This window comes from Mangifera indica, unplaced genomic scaffold (assembly GCF_011075055.1).
Source record: "Mangifera indica cultivar Alphonso unplaced genomic scaffold, CATAS_Mindica_2.1 Un_0033, whole genome shotgun sequence".
NCBI classification, from domain to species: domain Eukaryota; kingdom Viridiplantae; phylum Streptophyta; class Magnoliopsida; order Sapindales; family Anacardiaceae; genus Mangifera; species Mangifera indica.
The window spans coordinates 138,517-161,413 of NW_025401125.1; the positions used below are offsets into that span (position 1 = coordinate 138,517).

General features: G+C 32.6%; 2 protein-coding genes and 1 pseudogene across 2 annotated transcripts; 1 reads left to right on the top strand and 2 right to left on the bottom strand.

The window, feature by feature from the left end:
* Window positions 1-518: 518 nt before the first annotated feature.
* On the bottom strand, window positions 519-5,242 carry LOC123206364 (LRR receptor-like serine/threonine-protein kinase IOS1). Its single transcript, XM_044623550.1, has 13 exons — window positions 5,037-5,242; window positions 4,392-4,932; window positions 3,827-4,302; window positions 3,611-3,746; window positions 3,447-3,518; window positions 3,264-3,335; window positions 3,090-3,170; window positions 2,362-2,513; window positions 2,015-2,241; window positions 1,786-1,912; window positions 1,582-1,644; window positions 1,301-1,490; window positions 519-1,169 (listed from the first exon to the last, which is right to left on the bottom strand). The coding sequence occupies exons 1-13, from the start codon at window positions 5,122-5,124 to the stop codon at window positions 761-763; spliced, it is 2,634 nt and encodes an 877-aa protein (XP_044479485.1). The 5' UTR covers window positions 5,125-5,242; the 3' UTR covers window positions 519-760.
* Window positions 5,243-8,915: 3,673 nt separating this feature from the next.
* LOC123206357 lies at window positions 8,916-12,942 on the bottom strand (annotated as a pseudogene).
* A 7,022-nt stretch (window positions 12,943-19,964) lies between these two features.
* LOC123206362 (inositol oxygenase 1-like) lies at window positions 19,965-22,646 on the top strand. Its single transcript, XM_044623548.1, has 11 exons — window positions 19,965-20,093; window positions 20,332-20,455; window positions 20,946-21,027; window positions 21,113-21,317; window positions 21,392-21,451; window positions 21,535-21,587; window positions 21,665-21,787; window positions 21,876-21,945; window positions 22,048-22,126; window positions 22,225-22,306; window positions 22,394-22,646. Exons 1-11 carry the CDS (start codon window positions 20,063-20,065, stop codon window positions 22,418-22,420), a joined length of 936 nt encoding a protein of 311 aa, XP_044479483.1. The 5' UTR covers window positions 19,965-20,062; the 3' UTR covers window positions 22,421-22,646.
* Window positions 22,647-22,897: the final 251 nt, after the last annotated feature.

The window sequence follows — 22,897 nt, forward strand, 5'->3', positions numbered from 1 at the left end:
TAGTTCATAGGTGAGTAAATAGTATTTTTAAAGTTAATAAGGGGAAACTTGAGAAAAACACATACTTTGGGTGGGAAATAGTCCGTTGGCCTTTTTTTTCCTAGATAGTTTTTCTTTCGGATGTCGGACTTTTGTTAGGTCCACTTTCCCTAAAAGCTAGTAGCTCCATAAATTTAGTCTTGGACACAAATTCCCAAATGACATTTGAAGCATTTTGTGTTCTTAAAACTTTTTGTCTAACTTTATAGATAGATAACCAGAAAACTAGTTTTGGTAAGGGAAAATTCTTTCTGATTTGGTCAAATGAATAAATCTCAAAATATAATAGTCGGATTATATTAAATAAATTAAAGTTTTATAAATATAAAGAAGATTTGAATCTAAATTTTTTTTTTAAATTTTAATATTTTATCAATTTTGTTAATTTTAAAAAACGAAAAATAATAAACTTTACAATTGATATGCTAATGCTATTGTTATCACCAATGTGATAAAATAAAAGGCATAAACCAAGGATATAAAGCAAACCTGAAATCTGTAATGCAATCATACAAAACACTCATAGTATATAAGATTGTGATTACAAATAGAAACATCACAGTTCAAGCACTAAAGTAAAAGTTGTAACAGAATATAATGTGATTGACTGAGGCACCAAAACCATTACATTTAATTGATTTTTCATAGAATTCAGACACCATCTGAAGTTGAAGAAGCAGTGAGACTCGAAAAGCCATCTTAATTTGCTGACCTGAAAGTACTACCTTGCTGAAGGAATGAGATCAGTTCCTAAATTTAGGGACACCATTTCATAATGATTTCCTGGTTGAACCCCACGTCTTTCCTTCCGAGCAATCTCCATTTCTAAACATTGACTCAGTTCCCTCACTACATAATTCATGCTTGGCCTTTCATCGGAAGTTTGAGACACACAAAGCATTGCCATTTCAACAGCTTTCCAGGCTGAGTTGATGTCAAAGTCTCCTCCTAACCTTGGATCGACTGTCTTTTTGATATCTCCTTGTGCAATCATGGAACCAACCCACTGGCTTATGTGATTATTCCCATTGTTATTTGCAATCACCGGTCGACTTGTGATCAACTCCAAAAGAACGACCCCAAAACTATAAACATCACTCTTCTCAGTTAATCTATATGTTTGACAATACCTGCAAGTTCAAAAAGATTACTTACTCCATAAAAAATAAAAATAAAAGGTGGGTAAATCTTGCTAAACCAACTTTATTAAGGTGTTCTTTCTTTTGATCACTTCAAGTATGAGATGAAGAAAATTACTTACTGAGGGTCAAGGTAGCCGAAGGTACCAGCAACATCTGTTGACAAATGAGTGCCACCTTCAACTGGGAAAGTTTTTGTGAGCCCAAAATCAGCTATTCTGGCGTGGAAGTTTTCACTCAATAGGATGTTTGCAGACTTGATATCCCTGTGTACTCTGGGTGGTTTACAGCCATGGTGTAGATACTCCAATCCTGCATTTCAAATTCCCTTAGCCAAGTTCACCTAAAGGCACAAATATGAAACTAAATGAAAGCTAAACGAAAGACTTGCAAATTGATTAACCTTGTGCTGCCTCCACCGCTGCACGAAGTCTCCCTTCCCAACTCATGACATCTGCACTCTTATCTACATCCATACAGAAAAACAAATAAATTTACAACTGATTCTAAGTTTTCTCTTTTTGATTATCTCTCTTGTCATCCATTTGGTTTGAAAGTTTCAGAAAATGAAGTCATTAATTATCAAATGGTCTAGTAAAAAACTAACCTGACAGATGCTGTTTCAAGTTTCCATTGGCCATGTACTCATAGACAAGCCCAATTTGCTTGCCTTCAGCGCAATATCCGTAAAGGGGTGTGAGGTTTCTGTGATGCACTGTCTGAAGAAGCTTCACCTGTAAATTAAAAAAATCTCTTTAGACTTCACATCGCACGCACATAATAAGTAAGCAAGCTCAAAAGACTAAATGCAAGTTCTATTAAGATTCACATGATACCTCTGCTTCAAACTCTTCATATCCTTGATTTGATAATTCAGAAAGAATTTTCACAGCAACTTCAGTATCATCATCCAAGTAACCATGGTAAACACTTCCAAAACTTCCTTTACCAAGTTCTCTTTTGAAGTTGCCGGTGATCATCGAGAGCTCAGCATATGTAAATCGTCTGATCTTTTCCGTTAACACATATGATGATTTTCTTGGGGTTCTTCCCCATATATGTCCTGATTAAATCAATAATCAGAGTAAGAATAATACTAAGATACATGTGAAAATACATGAAAATTTCAGGTGCATGTGCTCTGGACTCTGGGGTTACTAATGCTAGCAATGCAAAAAGATACCTCGTCTTGGACATTTAATTCTGCAGAAAATAGCCAATGCAGCTGATAGTATGAACAAGGCAGCGAATGCTACTACAACTGGAACAACAACATTGTTCTTCTTTTTCTTGGCGCATGAAACTGAAGCGCAAAGATAGGGATTGCCATCCACACTTCAATCAAACACCAGTGAGAACAAATGTGAGAGCTGAGAATTATAAGTATCAAATAAACTGACCCAATGCAAATTGGGGGTTCACTCCATTTTTTGGGCAGATTGCCAGACTGAAGCCCAAATTGATCCAGCCCAAGATTGATCAGGTCTTTATTTACTTAAGAACAATAAATATAAAATAGTACAAATTTAATTGAATATTTCTTATAAAATTTAGTAAATTCTTGCTATGGTAAATAAATAAATGTAAGTACCATTATATAGGTGTAAACCCATAATCAGAGCTGAACCTGAATTACAATGCCCAGAGAAAATTGTAAACAAAACTGTTTGATATGAAAAACTCATTAAGATATTTGACCAAAATAATAAAAATATTTTTTTACAATTAAATTTAAAGGTTGACTTTAACATACAAGTGAAAATTTGATCTTTTCAAACTTAGGTTGGAAATCGGTCATTTCATCCAACCTTGGATGGGAAACTTTTTTCAGAAATATCACTGAATCGGAAAATTTCAAAGTGTATTTGACTTCATATGGCATCACAATTGTTCACAGGAAGAAAATCGTACCTTAATGATAGGGAACCATTTTCTGATCTTTCAATAAGATCAACTGGAAGTGAACCTGTGAAATTATTTCCACTTAACTTTCTGCAAAATTCATACCAGAAATATGAATTAATCCCTGGTTTTGTTACCAAGACACATCCTATTTCAATTTATAAATCCCAAGAATTAACTTACAAGGTGTTCAAGAATTGCAGTTCAGACAGAAACTTAGGCACTGATCCAGTCAAACTATTGTTTGATAAATCCCTGAAAATTAAAAAAAAAATTAATTTGTTCAGTCAACCAATTGATCTCATCTTCAATAGGCTGAAGATTCACTAAATTAATCATGTGAGATGGAGATTTATATATACTTACAGTTGTTGAATCATTGTAAGATTGGAAATGTAAGGAGGTATTTCACCAGTCAACCCATTTGAAGACAAATCCCTAAATTCATGTCCATTCATTTGATTAACAAAGTGTCATTAAAATCAAACTAAAAAGTTAAATAAAATGTGTTATTGAAGACATAAACTTACAGGGAAATAATTCTTGGAGGATCATAACCATTAAACTTGCAATCAAGTCCAGCCCACAAGTAGTCTTGAGGAAGACATGGATCTCCTTGCCAATCTTTCATCTTATACAATGACTTGATATTGTTGATAGCATCAGCTAAAGTTGCAGATTCAGCAGAATAATTAGTATTAAAAATTGTCTGTACTGTTAGATGCTAGCAATTTGGAAGAGCTTACCCTCTTCTTGCTCAGTTTCTGATTGGGGGAGATCTTTCACCACATAAATTTCGACTGCGTTGAGGATTGGAGGCAGGGTTGAATCTTCAGTTTTAATTATTTGAAACACCAATTGTGCTCCGCTCAAGGATGAAGAGGTGTATACAGTGAATGTGTACAAGTAAGTTGGACTAGTAGGTCCATACAAGTAGTTTCCATTCACAGTAATACTGAATCGTCTGGACTGATTTGCAGGAAGATGTTCAAGTTCAGCAAAGTGCATGTACACATAAATCTTCGAAGTCGGATCCACAGGTGTGAAAGTGAGTTGCAACGGCTCACTTACATTTTTTGGTATCCCAGCACTTTTCATCACAATTTGTGGAGGCTGAAAGCCATTGTGACGACCAGCATCAATTGTGGCATCGGTAGTCAACTGATCCATGGTGGAATCATTATATGATACCCATCTTCGATCGAAAACATCATCTGGGTACCTACAGGATTGTAAAAATTTTCTTGCTAGTTAAGCATAGAGTGAACTTATCTTAAATTTGTAGCCATAATTGTCACCTAAATGGCTCACCTGAGTATTGCATTTGTAATAGGTTGAACATTCATCCTTGCATAGATTATAAGCGACTCAGCTGATTGAGTTACATAAGTGGTATTTTTCAGTTGCCTGAATTCTAGAGATGAAATCAATGGTGTCCCTGAGCCTGTATTCACCAGACAGATGTCGATATAATCTGATGGCGAAAAATGTATGATTTCCCTAAACACGATGGTGGAAACATTGCCAAGAACAATAGAATCCCACTGATTAACCCCCAGGTACAAATCAAATGATTGTGGTGGTGTAGCTTTGTCATCAAAATTTCCATAAAAGAAGTTTGCCCTGATCAAGTATCTACTTTGCTTGGTGACTTTTATATGGTAACAGTTTTTGGATCCTTCAGGAAAGCTTCTGAGATTCCATAGCGGTTTTTGAAGACTGTCTAATTGATACGTTGCAGACACACTGTAGGTCACCCCAGTTGCTATGAAGCTTGAATCAGAAACATAATAAAGGCCAGTTGTTGGATCAGTGTAGTTTGAAGTTGCTCCACAATCTATGCTGATAAATCCTGGAAACAGAAGTAAAATCATTAGCTAGTTCCGAGTTACATTATCCATGGCAATCAGTGTTAATTTAAAAAAAAAATAAAAAGATTCAGAAATGAAAGTTGACCTGGTTCCTGAGCATGAACCTGCAGAAGAAAAAAGGCAAAAGCAACTAGAAATGCAAAGCATTTACAGTGAAACATTCTCATGGCCATCTTCTCTGGTTTCTTCCAGGGAATGTGATCAAATTAAGAAGTGTTAATTTGGCCAGTCTTGTCAATGTAATAGGCGGGATCCATAGGTTGCAGCCAAAGGAGAAAAGTTTGACCAAATTATAGTCCGAAGATATCATGGAAAGGGAATAGTAATTTACAGCCTACGAAATCCATCAAGGTTGTAGAGTACAGTCAGCTGTTAGCATCTAATTCAGGATGAGACAAATCTTGCATCTAATTCAGGATGAGACAAATCTTGCATCTAATTCAGGATGAGACAAATCTTGCAAAGCCATCACAAACTACTACAGAAAATTGTTTTTCAATAATGACTCTGCCATCCATTTACTGTGTTTGTCTAGAAGAGAGAACTATTATTTTCCTTTTGATTTTTTCCCTGATCTAAATGACACTTTGCCACCCATGAACTTGAAAAAGGACAGCGTCCAACTTTCTCTTTAATTTTTTCTTGTTAACTTTAAGAATTAAAAGGTATAAAGGTGATTAACCGAAAAAATAGTGAATTAAAAATATTATCCGAAATATTAACTATTGAGCTTGACAAAAATCCTACTATTAATTCTACCTTTGAAAACTCCTACCCTAACAATCCGGCCTAATCATCTTACACCCTCCCAAACCAAACAACTCTTCTTCTCGTTAACCAATCATCCTGCCTAATCATCCCACCTCTTGCACATTATCTTCACCTCTTCTCTCGTTTCAGCTCTGCAACATTCTCCGTCTCTACCAAACAAACAAATAAACTGAGTTTTATTCTCTTGCTAGGAGATTCAATTTAAAGACTTCAAAGGCAATTTCAATTTCGGTTTCGAATTCAGCGATTCTTTCTATATGCACAAAATGTTTGACCCAAACCGAGCTGATTCAATTTGATTCAAATTTGCTTAGTTCGAATTTAAATAAACTTCAAGTTAGAAAGTTTATCTCGTTTTAATACCAAACCGAACTCGAGCGAGAGAAAATTCAGCTCGTGAGTTGAACAAATTAATCGATTCGGTTCAAATTTGGTTTCTGTCTCTATTCGAATTATGTTAAGTAATTGTTAAACAATTTTATTTTACTAATGAATTATAAATTTAAACCATAAATTTGAGTTATGAATTTGAATGAGTCAAATTCAAATCGAATTATTTTCATTCGAATTAGACTTGAACAAAACTTTGAGCCACGAGATGTTTAGATTCGGCTTGATTCATATCCATCCTATCTGCACATCTATTCCTTGGATAATCTAGTCACTTCTTGTAGTCAGGATTGATGCAATGGTGGTGTGAGTGGTTGTGGTGGCAATTTCGAATGGGAGGCGGTGAAAGGATGGCGGTGACGGTGGCTAATGACCACCTCGACCTATTTCCCTCCACAAACGCTTTCTTCAAAGATTCCATCATCAATGTCATTGACATCTTAATCATGTCGTGTGCTCTGTTCTTATGGAAGAAGAAGTTTGCAGATGACTTTATATTGAACAAGACCATAAAAGAAGGGTTTTGCCTAATCAAAATAGTGTTTTAGTCAGAAAGTTTGATGGGGTTACGTGTTCATGAATTTTATGAATCAATAATTAAAAACTCAAAGAAAACAAGTTGAAGATAAATTAATTTTTAAAAATTAACTATTTTTTGTAAAAAAAAAAAAAGATAAATATATAATTTACATTTATTTGATAAATTTATAATTTTTTTAATATTTTAATATTAAAATAAATATACAAAACTAATTAAATTTATCACGTTAATATTTAAATTTTAGAAGATAAAAACTATAAGTAATTTTTTTTTTTTTGTATTTTTGCCTAAAATTTAACAACATTTATCCAATAGAAAATAGCAAAAAATCGTTTTTAAAATTTAAATGTGAGAACTTATCATTCATTCATGTAAAATAAACACGTGGCGGGAAAAATACCCCCACCCGATTAGATTACTTAATTATAATTTAATTTAATTTTAATTTTGTCCATTGGGGATTATATTTTTCAAGTTGATAGGCAAAGACCTCCGACAGAATAAATTAACTAAATGTTAAAATGTTTGATATATATATTATATCTGATTTGTCACATCCAGTAGGCCACCACTTGGTTGGCGGCGAGGATGAACATTTAAAATACTCTGTTCAAGGCTTGACAATTCAAAGTATATAATTTGTGATTTATTGTTAATTTCCAATGTATTACACTATTATTGTCAAGTAATGACGATTTGCCAGCTATAAAATATTTAAAAACTAGGAATAATTTCTTACACAACATTAAGACAATATATTTTCAATATTGGTAATGTATTAATTTATATTTATAATATAAAATCGCTGGCTGGCCATATAATATATATATATTGCCAATCTGTTATGGTCTGATTTTCACTTTTTAACTCTGATGAACTAAATTAGAACCAATAAATCAAATCTTATTTTCATTTTCAAACTCTAAATTTGACAAAATAATGCATTTATTATCAATAATCAATTAATCATACAATCAACCGGGAAAAATAATTTACCCTCAACAATTAATGTTTGAGTTTTTGTATGATTAGATTTTCAAACTATCGGTTGCAAAAGTTGGTTCATGGATAAACAGTCAACAAAGTCAAGAGTCGCGTGTTCAATAGTAACACAGAGATATTTTTGAAACTCGACAGTTATCGTAGTATGAATATTTAAATGTGTTATATTTTTGTATAAATACACACTTTTTATGATAAAAATTTTAATATCCTGAATTTAAGGCTTGATTGGATCTTCTTACATATAAATAAATGTCTTTGCTTTTGAGTTTTTTTCTTTCACAATTAGATTAACGATGAATCTTCGTAGAAAATAAGTAATTGAAATGCATTAAGTAAAATTCACGTTAAAATAAAAACAACAAAAAAATCATTTTCATATGGTCCCTATATGTCTAAAACTGCTGATTGAACAATCAGAAAAACTGGCTGGTTTCAACATTATCTGTGGTCTGATGTCCGCTCCGTCCAACATGCAATTTTGTAACGTATATTGTGTTGTGTCGTGCAGCGAAAGAGGATGCCATTGCTTTCTTCAAAATTAGCCGAAGTCGGCAGTTGGTATATATCTTGACTCTGACCATTCTAACAAAATAAATGTAATGAAGAGAAATATTAATAAAAGACCTAAGAATTACTCTAACGTGGACTGGCGGGTTGACTCAGAGTCCAAACTCTAACGTGGTAATGAGAGGTTTATTTCTTGAGAAGTACAAGTGCTGTAGTACACTGTCTATTGACTTGGTCGATTGAGCCCTCAATAGTAAGAATTACTCGATATTATTATGTTTTACAAAGAATACAATTGAAGGGTTCTAGTAAGGGCCAAAAACAAAATTAGTTGCCCCGAAAACAAGGGACAAATTGAAATAAAATTCGAGATCTCCTTCATAGAGGATAAAGACTTGGATTATTCATCTGTACGAAGACACCAAAAAACCCACAAATGGTTGTGAAGTTATTAGAAACTCTCATAGGTGTAAGCACATGATGATGATTGAATGAGAAGATGTGATGAAAATTGAGAAAATATGTAAAACTTCACATATCTTCTCTGTTATCCAATTCGACTTGGTTCGATTCCACATTGATGTGAAAGAAGCTTAAAAGTAATGGACAGAAAGTGTTTAGTTTATGTTTATATATGTATAGACTTTTTTTCCGTAAGGAAACTAGAAAGGCTATATCATCTTGTAAAAACTCACAAATGAAATGGGTGTTACTGAATGTTATTCTCTTATTTTGAAGGGTGTCGTTCACATTGCGGTCTCTGGTTATCAGTAAAACACACATTAGTCTGTCAGCCCAATTGTCCACAATTTTATTTCTATCTCTGACTTTAATTTTGACAATTTCAGAATATCATTTAGGAAAGAAGGAACATAGATTTGCTATTGTTTGTCATAGTACTGCATTTTCTTAAGCGCCCTATCTTGGTTGGAGAGAAGACTCGCTGTCCCAATTCATACTGTTTATTTCTCTTGCAGGATGAGGGCCAATGCCACGGCTGTTGGTTTTTCGAGCTAACTCCATTGCCAGGCACTCTTTCAATTCTACCACCACCTCATTCATGCTTGGCCTTTTGGAGGAGGTATGACATGTACATTTCAGTGCTACTTCAACAGCCTTCTTTGCAGAAACAACTTCAAACTCTCCCAACAAACAAGGATCAACAATGTCTTCAATATGTCCTTCTGAAGCCATGGAAGTAACCAGCTCACTGATGTGAATGTGCTTATCTTCATTTTCAACTTCTGTTATCATGGGGTGGCCCGCGATTATCTCCAAAAGAACAACCCCAAAACTATAAACATCACTCTTCTCGTTCAACCGATTTGTTATATTATACCTGGATAAACATAAAAGAAAAAATAAAGTCAAAGCTTATGAAACAATTTGATTAGAATTTTATAAGATGAGCAATGAAAATTTGCTTACTCAGGGTCAAGGTAGCCAGGGGTTCCAGCAACTACTGTGGAAACATGAGTGCCACCTTCTGAGGGGTAAATTCTGGATAGGCCAAAATCAGCTAATTTGGCTTCAAATTTTTCATTTAATAAGATGTTTGTGGACTTAATATCCCTGTGGATTATGGGTGGCTTACAGCTTATGTGCAGGTATTCCAATCCTACGTTTTCAGAAAAATTTTACTCACTATTATCATCAGGTAAACTGAATGCTATTGGTCTTGTTTAAGGAATTTACACTAACCTCGAGCAGCACCAACTGCTATCCGCAATCTGTCTTCCCAACTCAAACTAGTTTCTTTTCTATCTGCATTTGTTTATGAAAACTGATACAACATCATCTCGCTTCTTTCATGGTAAGAACAAATTAAAATTAAGTTTGAAGGGAACCCACCTGAAAGATGTTGCTTTAGGTTTCCATTAGCCATGAACTCATATACAATGGCCAAATGAGCGCCCTCGTTGCAGCACCCGACAAGGTTTGTAAGGTTTCTGTGATGTACTCTCATCAGAAGTTTGAGCTGAAATTCAAAGCCACAACTGTAATGTAAAAATGAAAATAGGAAAATAGGAAAATATTAGAATAAGTTGCAGTTGCTCCATACCTCTGCCTGAAACTCTTTATGTCCTTGCCTTGAAGAGGAAGAAAGCAGTTTCACAGCTACTTGAGTACTGTCATCCAAGCTGCCATGGTAAACTGTTCCAAATCCTCCTCTGCCAAGAACCCTCTTGAAGTTGTCAGTGATCCTCAAGACCTCCGAATATGTGAATAGTCGACCTTCAAACTCAAGTGCAACTTTTGCATTGTCTCCTAAAGCTGATATAAGCGGACAAGTTTAACGAGGCATATATCTATCAGGGATCTTATTTTGAAGAAATTTTATGTCTTCTATGAGTAAGAACTTCTATATTGATTACTGCAACAATTGATATTCCTATACCTTGTTGTTTTCTTCTTATGAGACTCCACCGAATAGCCAATGCTATTAAGATGACAAACAATGAGGTGGTTGTTGCTACTACTGGAATAACAAACTTGACTTTGCTTTTCCTTTGGCAGGACACCAATGTACAAAGATGTGGATTCCCAGAAACACTTAATAATGTCACCAAACCAGATGAAAGCTAAAGTTAGAATACGTCACATAATCAACTAGCTTTAATAATCAACTTAATTCCTGCAGTATGTGCTATGATTTTTTCAAAACTTAAAATGAAAAACAGAATTATATAATACCTTAATGATAGTGAATGATTGTTTGATCTTTCAATGAGTTCAACCGGAAGTGAACCAGTGAGGTTGTTTCCTGTTAAGTTTCTGCATTGTAGATCGTAGTAAAAATGATTCTCTTCACACTTCTTCCCGGAAAATTTCATTTACAGCGACTATGAAATTCAATTTACTTACAGAGCAGTCAAAGATGGCATTTTAGCTAGAAATTCTGGAACTGATCCCGTTAAATCATTGTGTGATAAGTCCCTAAAATGATAATGATAAGTTTTCATATCGTATACAAATGAAAAATCATAATTTGATCGCAATGATACAAATGTACTTACAGATACTCCATTGATGTGAGATTGATCAAGTATGGAGGTATCTCTTCAGTCAGACCCCACGAGGACAAGTTCCTGAAGAACTCGTTCTCATATCAATTAGTAAGAAGTTTGTATTAATTAATCTAAAAACTTTCTATAGAAAATGATTTTCTTTAGGCATATACTTACAAGGATATAATTCGAGGTGGGTCATTACCATTGTAGCTGCAATTTAGACCATCCCATAAATATGCTTGAGGAGCACATGGATCTCCCTGCCAATTTCGCTTTGGCCCATAACTGGACTTGATTTTCATTATAGCGTCAACTAATATGTTCACAACATACAAAAAACGGGAATCTTAGTATGTATATATATTTGGACAGATAGAGGAACTACACTGAAAATGATATTTAGTGGTGTTACATGGTAGGAAGAAAATACCATCATTTTCGTCGGTTTGCAGCTCCAAGAAGTCTTTCACAGAAAAGATTTCGATGGCATTGAGGATGGGAGGAAGAGTTGAATTTTCAGCTCTCTGAATTGATATTGTATAATTTCCACCATTGATAGACGACGCCGATATGCTGTATATTGTGGTTGTTGACAAGTAACCATCAATATTAAAAGGTCCATACCAATATTCTTCTCCCAGAAAAATGTTCATTTCTCTGGACTCGTTACCCTGAAGCTTCTGAATTTCAGCAAAGTGGACATAAGTGTAAAATTGAATGCTGGGATCATCAACTTTCAATGAAATATCCAAAGATCCGCTAACATTTTTGGGCACCGCAGCAGTCCTCATGACGATAGATGCAGGCTGGAAGCCACTGTTGTCACCGTCAGAATCAATAGTAAGATTCGTACTCAACTGTTTCCACTCATCTTTATTATACGGGATCCAGATTCGATCATAGACATCATCTTTGTACCTGAGGCATCATTTTCAAATACAGAGAATTGGTAAAACTATGGCGTTCTATAAGTTAAAAAAAACAAAAATTATAAGTTCACCTTATTGTCTGATTGGATTCTGAAGCAACGTCTAGCCGAGCAAAGAGATTCAAGGATACAGATTCAGTGTTGTTATAAATGCCATTGTTCATAGGCCTGATCTCAATAGCATTAATGAAAGGAACCCCAGAACCAGTATTCACAAGACAGACATGTAAGTAACTTCTTGGGAGGACATGGATGAGCTCCTTGATTGAAACAGTTGATGCGTTTGTTAATGATATGGTTTCCCATTTATTAGGCCCCAAATACAGATCAAATTTGGGTAAATTTCCGAGCTCATCATAGTTACCATATAGGAATACCGCTCTGATCAAATATTCATTGCCCTGTGTGAGGTTGAATCTGTAGCAGTTTCTGAGTTCTTCAGGAAAGCTTCTGAGGTGCCACGTTTCCTGCTGCTTCCCCGCCTGAAATTCGGGCAATATACTCTTACTAACTCCAGTTTCAACGAAATCATAATCTGAAATGTAATGTAACCCCGTTGTTGTTTCATTGTAGCTTTCAGAATCACTTGGTAACCCACAATCCAGACTGATGAAACCTATGAAAAATCAAAAAACGCAGAGATTTTTAGTTAAAGATGGCCAATAAATTGCAATCAAATTGTGCTATCCAATTGCAAAATTAAGTAACCTGTCTGATCCTGGGCAACAACCTGAGAAACCGCAAGAGCTAAACCAGCTAGAACTGAAAAGAGGAAACACTTGAACATATTAATAAATAAATATTTATATTTCATTAAGTTCATAACCAGGAAAGCGAGGTGCCCATCACCGTCTTGGAAATTATATAGCATAGAAGTTTAGGATTGTTATATAATAATTAAAAATTAATCACTTGTTTAAGTCAGTATCTTAGAAGTATCTATATTCATTTAAAAGCAGTTCTTCATTAGCATCCCATCATTGAGAAGTTCAAACTTTCAGTGATCTTAGGCATTAACAGGAATAATGTTTTGAATGATTTCTTTTTTTCCTTTTCTTATTGATAGTCAAAATATTCCGGCGTTCATAGTCAAAGTTAGAATACTCTCATATATTTTAACACAAATTGGTTGTATATTCATTCTATATCATGATTCTTTATTTTGAAAATAATTTTGTCACTATATATATATATTTTTTTTTATGAAATAAAATCTGTCTGACAGAGAGAATGCATGCACCATCCAACTAACATGTTTTTATCCCAATAATATTAAAAGTTTTTTATGCTTCAATTTTATTATTAAAAAAAGAAAAAACCCACCATCTCCTTTTTCCTTTTGCCCTTTCCGATCTAACATGATAATTCTTGATATATAAAAATGTGAAAAATCCTTCTAAGTCGCAAAGAAGGGGAGAAAAAAGGTTGGCAGGCTATTTTTTAATGGCAAGTGCTGCAATTTCCACCATTGAATTGCATTTCTTAAGGCTTAAAATTAATCAACAAGCAAGTCAAAAAGACTCTTCTTTTGAGAAATACTAAATATCCGAGAAATGTGATAGTAATACACACTATCTATTATTGTATCGGGATGTATCTTTTTGACTTCAAAGTTTGAAACATATTTTCATATATAAATTCAAGACAATCCAATGTTATAAAAATTTATTAACATGATAAATAAATGACCATCTCTAAATTTTTTGTCATATTCTTTGGTTCCTCTTTTTTTTTTTTTTTTTATGGTAATTAAAAATATATTAACAAAGAAGCAAACGGGTTACAATGAAAACCCAGAAACACATCTTATTTAAGCAGGTAAGATAGTAGAAGCAAAGCTAAGAATTGGCTAGATGAGATTAAATAAGAATGTTTACTCCAAAATATCGATAAAGATAGTAAAAACACAACATTTTATAAGATGATATGACTTTATTATATATATAATTACTAGAAAATGCTTTTAAAGGAAGAATTACTGTAAGCATATTAAGATTCCTGCGTTTTTGAGGAAATATTATTAGTTGAATGACTAGCTATACATCCTTGTAAAATTATGATAGTATTATAAATTATAAAAGAGTGAACACGTGCACTATATATCCACAAAAATTAAAGTCTTTGTTATTTAAACACCAAATTAATTTTACAGGGCATATTGCGTATGCCATCTCATTGGCGATGATGTTTAAATCTTGATGAACCCTAGCTCTGCCAGATACTTTGATAGAGAATAAAATTAGCATGTAACTTTTACACTTAAGTCTGGGAAGATGTCATTAGATTCTCTATTGTCATTCTCAAGATGTTAACCAAGGCCTTAAAGTCGTATCATTGAAGTCATATATTTATTTTCATTATTCACACAGCATGAATCTATGACAAATGTAGTTCTTGAATCTTTCTCATGTATCTGGAGGGAGAAAGGTAAGACATGTACCTATGAGAACCTTTTTCTTGCTTTTTTGGCTGCAGTTTATGGAACTGATCCAGGGGAAGTTGATCTCAACGACCTACCAGTCTTCCAAGGTGTGGGCTTATCGTGGTTAGATTCTGCTTCAGTCACTATAAAATATTTCGCTTCTTGTAACAGATTTTTTTGCCACAATAAATCCAATTTTCATCATACCACATATATAATGATAAATTTTTTTATCAAACACCATTATAAAAGAAACTCGTTATTTTAAGTTTATTGTGAGGACTTTTAAATTTGTCATATCGTCACAATATTTTAAAATATATTATGATAAAAATTGTCACAATTACAATCTTAACAAATATTGTAATTTTAGGTGAACCAGGACAACATAAATGAACAAAACACGACAGGACTTTTAAATATAATTTGGTCCATTGATGGAGGAGTCAATGTCTACCATTATTGTATTTATCTTTGTGAAAGTTTTAGGGAAATGTCTTTAAAAGGGCTTAGCTCTAAGGATTTTTTTCGAGATAACCAACTCCCCCTTATCTTCGTTTAGACCATTATTTGCCATTCATTCAAATTTAAATTATGAATCAAATTCCAGTTCCATTTTATATTGGGAGATAGGATAATTATCTACCCACATGCCAAGCTATGCCAAAAATGTGCCTGGCTGTTGCTATTATAACTTTCGCTTCATAGGGTGTCATTCCTTATCGTGTTCCTTAGACAAGAAATTCCTTTCTAGAAAGAGCTTCGACCCTATTTCAGCACCAACTCACAGCAAAATAATGTTCTATGTTTTGCTGTTACCGCGCAGCAGCAGAATTAAGCTGAATAGCTAGCCTTTTCTTTATCTTATGGAACAGTAAAGTGACCCGGTTTGTAACCATTTTTTTATTCTTGTAATGATGCTAAAATGGAAGTAGACTGTGTCAAGCTTGTCATTAAGGTCTGAATTCATTGAAACAATGTTGTTTACTACATTCAGGAGGATGCTTATGAAATATGAGAGCTAATACTGTTTCCTTCTCCGTTGACAGCTTTTTACAAGATCGGACTTGAGAAGATGCATGATTTGAAACTTGTGGTGATTGGTTAATGAAGAAGATTCATGATTGGTTCTTGTGGCCATTAATGAATGAAGAACAAAAACAATTTGATTCTTGTGGTTATCAGTGAATGAAATCTTTTCGTATCTTCACCCAATAAAGCTTTCATGCCTTTACAGCTTGACAAACTCAGATTTTATATCATGAATCATATGCTGGATTCTTGAATCATTTGGACATATACCAGCGGTTCACTGTTCTACTTCAATCACTACAGTGCAATCTCTCGACATTACCCTATGTAGTGGTAGTTTGAGTGGTTTATGAAAAGTTAGGGTTTAAAATCCTAAATTACTCGAAATAATAATTGTGAATTCAATCATCACACCTTAAAGTTTACATTTCCAAGAAGTTGAATAGGATTCTATGATCATTAAAAAAAAAAAAAAATTGGATAATATGATACTCTTAAACAAATCTCATATAAACAAAATACGAGAAAGATGTTAAGTCTGTTTGTACTTTATCTATATATTTTACATTGGTTAGGTGGGGGAGAATTTGACTAGTTAAATAACTTGTAAGCTTCTCAAATTGTTAAGAGCTATTTTAGGTTACAAAGTTCAGAGACAAAATTATGATAGACTATATATCTAAAGTAGATAATATTTTCATAATAAACCAGATTATTGGACCAAAAATGTTATCGATAGTTAGGACTGAATTCGAGCAAAGTCAAGCTTGACTCGAGCTCAGCTCGGTTTATATATAGCAGAGCTCGAATTCAAGCTCGAGCTCGTGAAAGCCAAACTTGAACTGGGCTCGAATTCGATTCGGCTCATTTCAAGCTCGAGTTTTAAACTATTTCGTTATTAAAACGACATTATTTTAATATATATTGGTTAAAATGATATCGTTTTATATTAAAAAATTTAATTGAAAAATTTGACGAGTACCTCGAGCTCGACCAAGTTTTTATAGGGTTAACTTGTTTCGGGCTTATTCGAATAAAACTCGGGCTCAAATAGGTTCAATTCAAGTCCAGCCCTATCGATAGTAACCTAATTACATTGATGGGGTAGTATGGCCTTGGAATATCTATGATAAAAATTGAATATTTATATGATAATTTTTCTGACGACAAACATAGGCAATGCATATATCATCTTGCTTCTTCTTTTGTTTTTTTTTTTTTTTTTTTTTTTTTTTCTGTTAAAGAGGCAATAACAAGTAGATAATTTGTAAGAAGGGCTTGTCCTGAAGAAAACAAATAGATGAAAATGGAATCCTTGAAAGTAAAATGCTGAGTTTGTTGAAGTGCATTCCACCACAAGAAGGAAAGTAACAACTTGACAAAGGCTATAATAATATAATAATATATTTTTACTTTCTTTTTGCTCCTTTAATAATATTACCAAGAGATCAATAGCCAAAGTTTGAATTTAAAAATATTTTATATTTAAAAGTTATATTTTAATAGGTGTGATTTGTATTAAAAAACATTTTAATTAAAAGAATAATTTGTATTTACAAAAATATTATTAAATAAATAAAGAACTATCGTTTAAAAAATCTTAATTAATATCTGATAAAGTTTAATTTTTAGAATTCAAGTTTCTTTGTTATATAAATTAATTTAAGACTTTAATTCTATTCAAACTTGTTTTCCTTATATGTTTAAGTTATCCTAATTTAATTAAGTAAAGAATTCTATTTAAAGAGCATTTGTCTTTGTAACTTTCATTCATCAACTCAATTCATCCCATTTATATTCGATAAAAAATTTTAGATTTAAGTTTTTTTACAATATTAGTTTTAAATGTTTATTTTATTTTTTATTTAATTAAATAATATTTATTTATTTCGCCGATATGAATGCTATCATAATCCCACCCATGATTATCTTCTATCATTAGTTTGTGTCATCACAATTTCGGATTTTTTTTATATTCTTAATAATTATTTTATTATTTTTAACTATTATTAAATTATTATTTTCATTTTTTAATTTTTAAAGTACAAAATTTTCTCAAAAATATAACTACTGAAAAAGATTTCGACACAACGTAGTCTTAATAATTTTTATATTTTATATTTTGTTTTTTCAAACAATGGTTGATTATTTGCATGAATTTAGCATGAAAAAACCAATCAATGTGAGATTTTATTGAATGCTCGGATGAGGTAAATTTGAATTGAATTTATCTTATCTAAAATATAAGTTTTGGATTAATATGAGTTTAAATTAAATAAGTTTGATTTGATTAATTAGTATAAAAAAATTTTAATATAAATTGATTTAATTAATATATATCAAAATGATATTATTTTAATATTTATTGTTTAACTATAATACTGAATCGAGGTTAAAAATATCATTAAATTTAAATTTGAACTCAATTTTTTTTAAGCCAATTAAACTTGAATAATTTTGAGATAAATTTAAATTTAAATTTAATTTCCCTTAAATTAATTCTAATTTGAATTTGGTTAGTTGGAATCCAAGCGTATAATACCCAATGTGATTCAGGTTTGATCCGGAGAGATTACGTCAAAAATAATTTACCCTTTATTATTTGATAAATGTACGAAGAAGTACATGTGACTTTTCCTTCTAAAGGAAGAAGAAAAATTTCTTCATACAGGCTGTCTCCTTAGCAAGGCCAAACGTACGTGTGTTTCTGCGGAATACACTTGTCAGTAAATGCTCCAGAGAGACGTCGCAATCTGACAAACAAATTCTTGCGTCGGTCGGTAGACAGATGGATGAAGTGGAAGTAATCACAGAAAGAAAGACTGGAAATAGCAAAAGGAGCAGAGAAAACAAAAGAAGGAAAAAAAGTCACCGCGTGCCACGTCAGTGGACCCTCACAAATAGGTCACGTGAACCGCTGAAATTGTGGCATCCAACTCAACATGATAAAAGCAAAATTTTAATTTCCCACTAGACCTTTTTTATTTGATTAAATATCACTCAGGCTTTGTTTGGATTGCTTTTTAATATATATATATATATATATATATATATATATATATATATATATATATATATATATATATACACACACAAAAGAAGATAAAATAAAGTATATATATCCCATAATATTGCACTCAATAATCAAATTATAAACACAATTTTTTAGATATAATTTCATTTTATTTATTAGTATTACACTGAATAATTAATTATAAATATATGTTTTTCAGAGTAGGTATTTTTATAGCTATTTCAAATTAATTCATTAATTGATTTTAATATATGTTTACACTAAAATATATAATATTTAATTATTTTAAAACTATATCAAACCAATCGGTTGAACAAGTTCGATGAGACTCAATAACCAATCAAATTTAGATCAATTTTAAAATTTATTTAAATTATTGAAACAAATAGACTTAGATTGAACTGGATGATGTGCACCAAGTAATGCTACAGTATGCAATGAATAAAGAGTTTGTGGAGTAACTAGTGGAGAAACACAACAGATTTGATAGCAAATTGGTAGTAATGAGTTAAGGTAACAAAAGAAACAAGATGTATGGTGAAGATATGACATGACAAATTTGGTGGAACATAGTGCTCCAGTGGCACGGGGGCAAGGGTAGCGTGGCCAGGGAAGAGGGTGGTGCAGCGAGAGAGGGTTGCTTTTAGGTTATGCTAGCTTCATCAACCCGATCAGAATAACAAAGATCGAAATTAAATTTTTAATTGGGTCAACCCTTACTCTAAGCTTTAAAAATTGATTTATAATACATTAAAAATATTATAGACTAAATATTATCATTTAAGTGCATTTAATTTGTCCCAACCCATTGAATGAATATTTTATAAAAAAATTTCATGAATATTAATTTCTTTGAAACAAATCATTCGAATTCCCAATAGAATTAATATAATTAAACGCCTTAAAGATTTTATTTTAAATTTTAAATATCAAGTGGACTCAATTATTAAATATATAATGTAATAACTTAATGTGGAAAATTTGAAAATACTAGAAGAAATTTCAATTTTAAAATAAATTTTCATGATAGTACGCCAGAACTGTTATTGAATTATATTTTCTGAAAAAAAAAAAAAAAAAACTCTTGTCATCATAATCCTTATTTGGAAAAAAACACTTTCTGACTCCCAAACGCGGCCTTTCAGTTCTGTCTTCCTGCGAGGCCAACTTGCATGCGATACGTCAGTAATCCAATTTGATGACAAATATCAAAGAAAGATCTGATGAATATAAAATTGATAAAAATATAGCTATCATATAATTAGAAAGTTGGATTTTCAGTGAAGGACTCGGGAGCTCCAAATTCTCAGGGAAGGACTCGCCGGCCAACTATAAATACCTCCCATTTATTCACCCAAAGATGCAACTTTCACTTGATATCTTCTTCTTCTTCTTCAGCACTACGGTTGTTTTCTATTCTTTTTTTCTTTGCTTTGTTGAAATTTTCGGCTCCTTGAGCTTTGATTCAGGATGATCATCCTCATTGATCAGCCTTGTTTTGGTAAATTTTTTTTTGTGCATGTTTATGGGTTTTTTTTTTACTTGAAAAATTAAAATAGCTTTCTGGGTTTTCTTTGGGTTCATTTTTTTCTGCAAATAAGTTTTGCTTTACACGTTCAACTTTTTTTTTTTCAGCAAAGAGTCTGTAAACTGAAATAGCATTTTGTTTTATGCAGTATTTGTTGAATTATTCTTATTTCCATGATGGTTCTTTTATTCAAATTTCCTTGTAATATCAGGAGTTGAGCAACAGGAAAAGAAAGTCCCAATTGATGAAGAGAATGTGTCTAAAGATGAGAATGAACTGTTGTTAAATGGTGGATTTCTGGTGCCACATACCAATTCTTTTGGCCAAAACTTTAGGTATCACTTTTCCTAATTAATTACTTAATAAATCTACAGTTAATTATGCTCCTTTCCTTAATCAAGGATTATAAATAATACTGAACGTATCATTTCGAAGGCCAAAGCCCCATGTCACTTGATTTGAATATCCTGAACTTGATGTTGGACACCCAGGAACCTGAAATTTAACAGGAATTTTGTTATTAATAAAATTTGTCATTGGAATATAAATAAGTTGAATATTTCCAGTAATATACAGCATATAAGTCTTGGCAACAAGTCATCTAATTGATTGTTTTTGTCCCCCAAACAGGGCACTTTTTTTTTTTTAATTTTTATTCGATTTACTTGTTGCATTGTCAATTACAATGAACATTTATTGGGCCTGATCCCCATTTTTTCATATCTTCTTTTCCAAATGTGGCTTACAGCCGGTAAATCTTGTTTTTTTCTAATTGTTTTTCCCAACCTAGTTCTAATTGAATCTAAAATGAACGCATGTGCGCAGAGATTATGATGCTGAAAGCGAGAGACAAGAAGGGGTAGAGAATTTCTACAAAACCAATCACATTAACCAGACATATGACTTTGTAAGCAATTCATTAATTTCTATTTTAATTTGTTTCTATTTCTGTAAATGTTCTAATTGTGGCAAGTTATTTGATCTCACTGTAGGTTCAGAGGATGAGAGCAGAATATGGCAAATTAAACAGAGTTGAAATGAGCATCTGGGAATGTTGTGAGCTTCTAAACAATGTGGTTGATGAGAGTGATCCTGACTTGGATGAACCTCAAATTGAGCACCTGTTGCAAACTGCCGAAGCTATTCGAAAAGACTACCCGGATGAAGATTGGTTGCACTTGACTGGCCTCATTCATGGTATACTCCTTTTCCTGTTTGATCACATTCTAGCATAATTGCGCGTGCAGGCTAACTTTGTTCGTGGATTTCAGATCTTGGCAAGGTGCTGCTTCTTCCTAGCTTTGGAGGGCTTCCACAATGGGCTGTTGTTGGTAAGTTGCATATTTCCCAGTTAACAAATGCGGCTATGAATATGACCATTTTTAAGTTGTTGCTGGCTAAATCTATATTGCAGGTGATACATTTCCTGTCGGTTGTGCTTTCGATGAATCAATCATTCACCGCAAGGTATTATAATTCAGCTTTAGAGTATCTAATTTGATGGCCTTAAGCTAATTCTGATGCATATTGCTTTGTTGTGACAGTACTTCAAAGAAAATCCAGACTATAACAATTCTGCTTATAATACTAAATATGGAGTCTACAAGGAAGGATGCGGATTAAACAGCGTATTGATGTCGTGGGGGCATGACGACTACATGTACTTGGTAACATTGTCAAGCCTTAATCAAATTTAATATGCTGTTCATAAATTTACAAGAATTTGAGCTAACTTTTAGCTTGTAAAATTACTAGGTGGCCAAGGAGAATAAGACTACTCTGCCTTCAGCGGCACTTTTCATTATCAGATACCACTCATTCTATGGTAACTATTAGAGATATTTCATTTAGACTATGTAAATGTGTTTAATGTTTAGATTTAAGTGATTAAGTGATATTAATACATTTGAGTTTCACCAAATTGCAGCATTACACAGATCAGAAGCATATAAGCACTTAATGAATCAGGAAGATGTTGAGAATCTGAAGTGGCTGCAGATTTTCAAGTAAATTTATTGATAACTTGATTTGAAAATTCAATTGCTTATGGCAATGTTAATTGTATATGCTTATCTTATCCATATTCTTATTCAATCCTGTATAGCAAATATGACCTTTACAGCAAGAGCAAAATCCGGATAGATGTGGAACAGGTCAAGCCATACTATCTCTCCCTCATTGAAAAGGTGAGCTATCACCTCCAGATTTTCACTCTTGCGTCACATTCATACATTATTTGTTCTTAACATGAAGTTGTTATGGTGATATTACAGTACTTCCCTGAGAAGCTAAAATGGTGAAAATCCTGAATCTCTGAAGCTTGATGGGTCAGTAGCTATACCTGGAAGAGTTAGAACTAGAAGATGGGAAGAGGGATGGCATTCTGAGATGTCGCTATTGTTAATTAGATAACTAGTTTGTTGATCTTGTAAGAAAAATAAAAGTGAAATGTTGTTGTTTGAGTGAGAAGTTTGTTTATGTATCTATTTCTTTGTTTCCAATAAATACCTGTATTCCATTTGTTCATTTACAGTGTGGAATCCGTTGGTCAAGCTCTGAATACCTCAGGTTGGCCACCATCATAATTCATTCAAGATCGTGACTTGACAAATGAAAGTCACCATCAAAAGCAAAAATGGTTTCTTTTAATTTGGGAGAATACAATCTATATGTAGTAACATAATATACTATGATGGATAATATAAGATACAGTATATATAATTAAGGAAGGATAACATAATTTGAAATTTTAATTAGGAATTAAATTGAAATATCAC

What these genes read in the sequence shown, in the direction of transcription:
- LOC123206364 (XM_044623550.1), bottom strand. Translation starts at nt 5,124, where the DNA reads ATGGCCATGAGAATGTTTCACTGTAAATGCTTTGCATTTCTAGTTGCT. An exon ending in ATTACAAATGCAATACTCAG is followed by an intron (nt 4,303 to 4,391) that starts GTGAGCCATTTA and finishes ACAATCCTGTAG; the next exon opens with GTACCCAGATGATGTTTTCG. An exon ending in ATGAAGAGTTTGAAGCAGAG is followed by an intron (nt 1,913 to 2,014) that starts GTATCATGTGAA and finishes TTTAATTTACAG; the next exon opens with GTGAAGCTTCTTCAGACAGT.
- LOC123206362 (XM_044623548.1), top strand. Translation starts at nt 20,063, where the DNA reads ATGATCATCCTCATTGATCAGCCTTGTTTTG. An exon ending in CATTGATCAGCCTTGTTTTG is followed by an intron (nt 20,094 to 20,331) that starts GTAAATTTTTTT and finishes TTGTAATATCAG; the next exon opens with GAGTTGAGCAACAGGAAAAG. An exon ending in ATCTCTCCCTCATTGAAAAG is followed by an intron (nt 22,307 to 22,393) that starts GTGAGCTATCAC and finishes GTGATATTACAG; the next exon opens with TACTTCCCTGAGAAGCTAAA.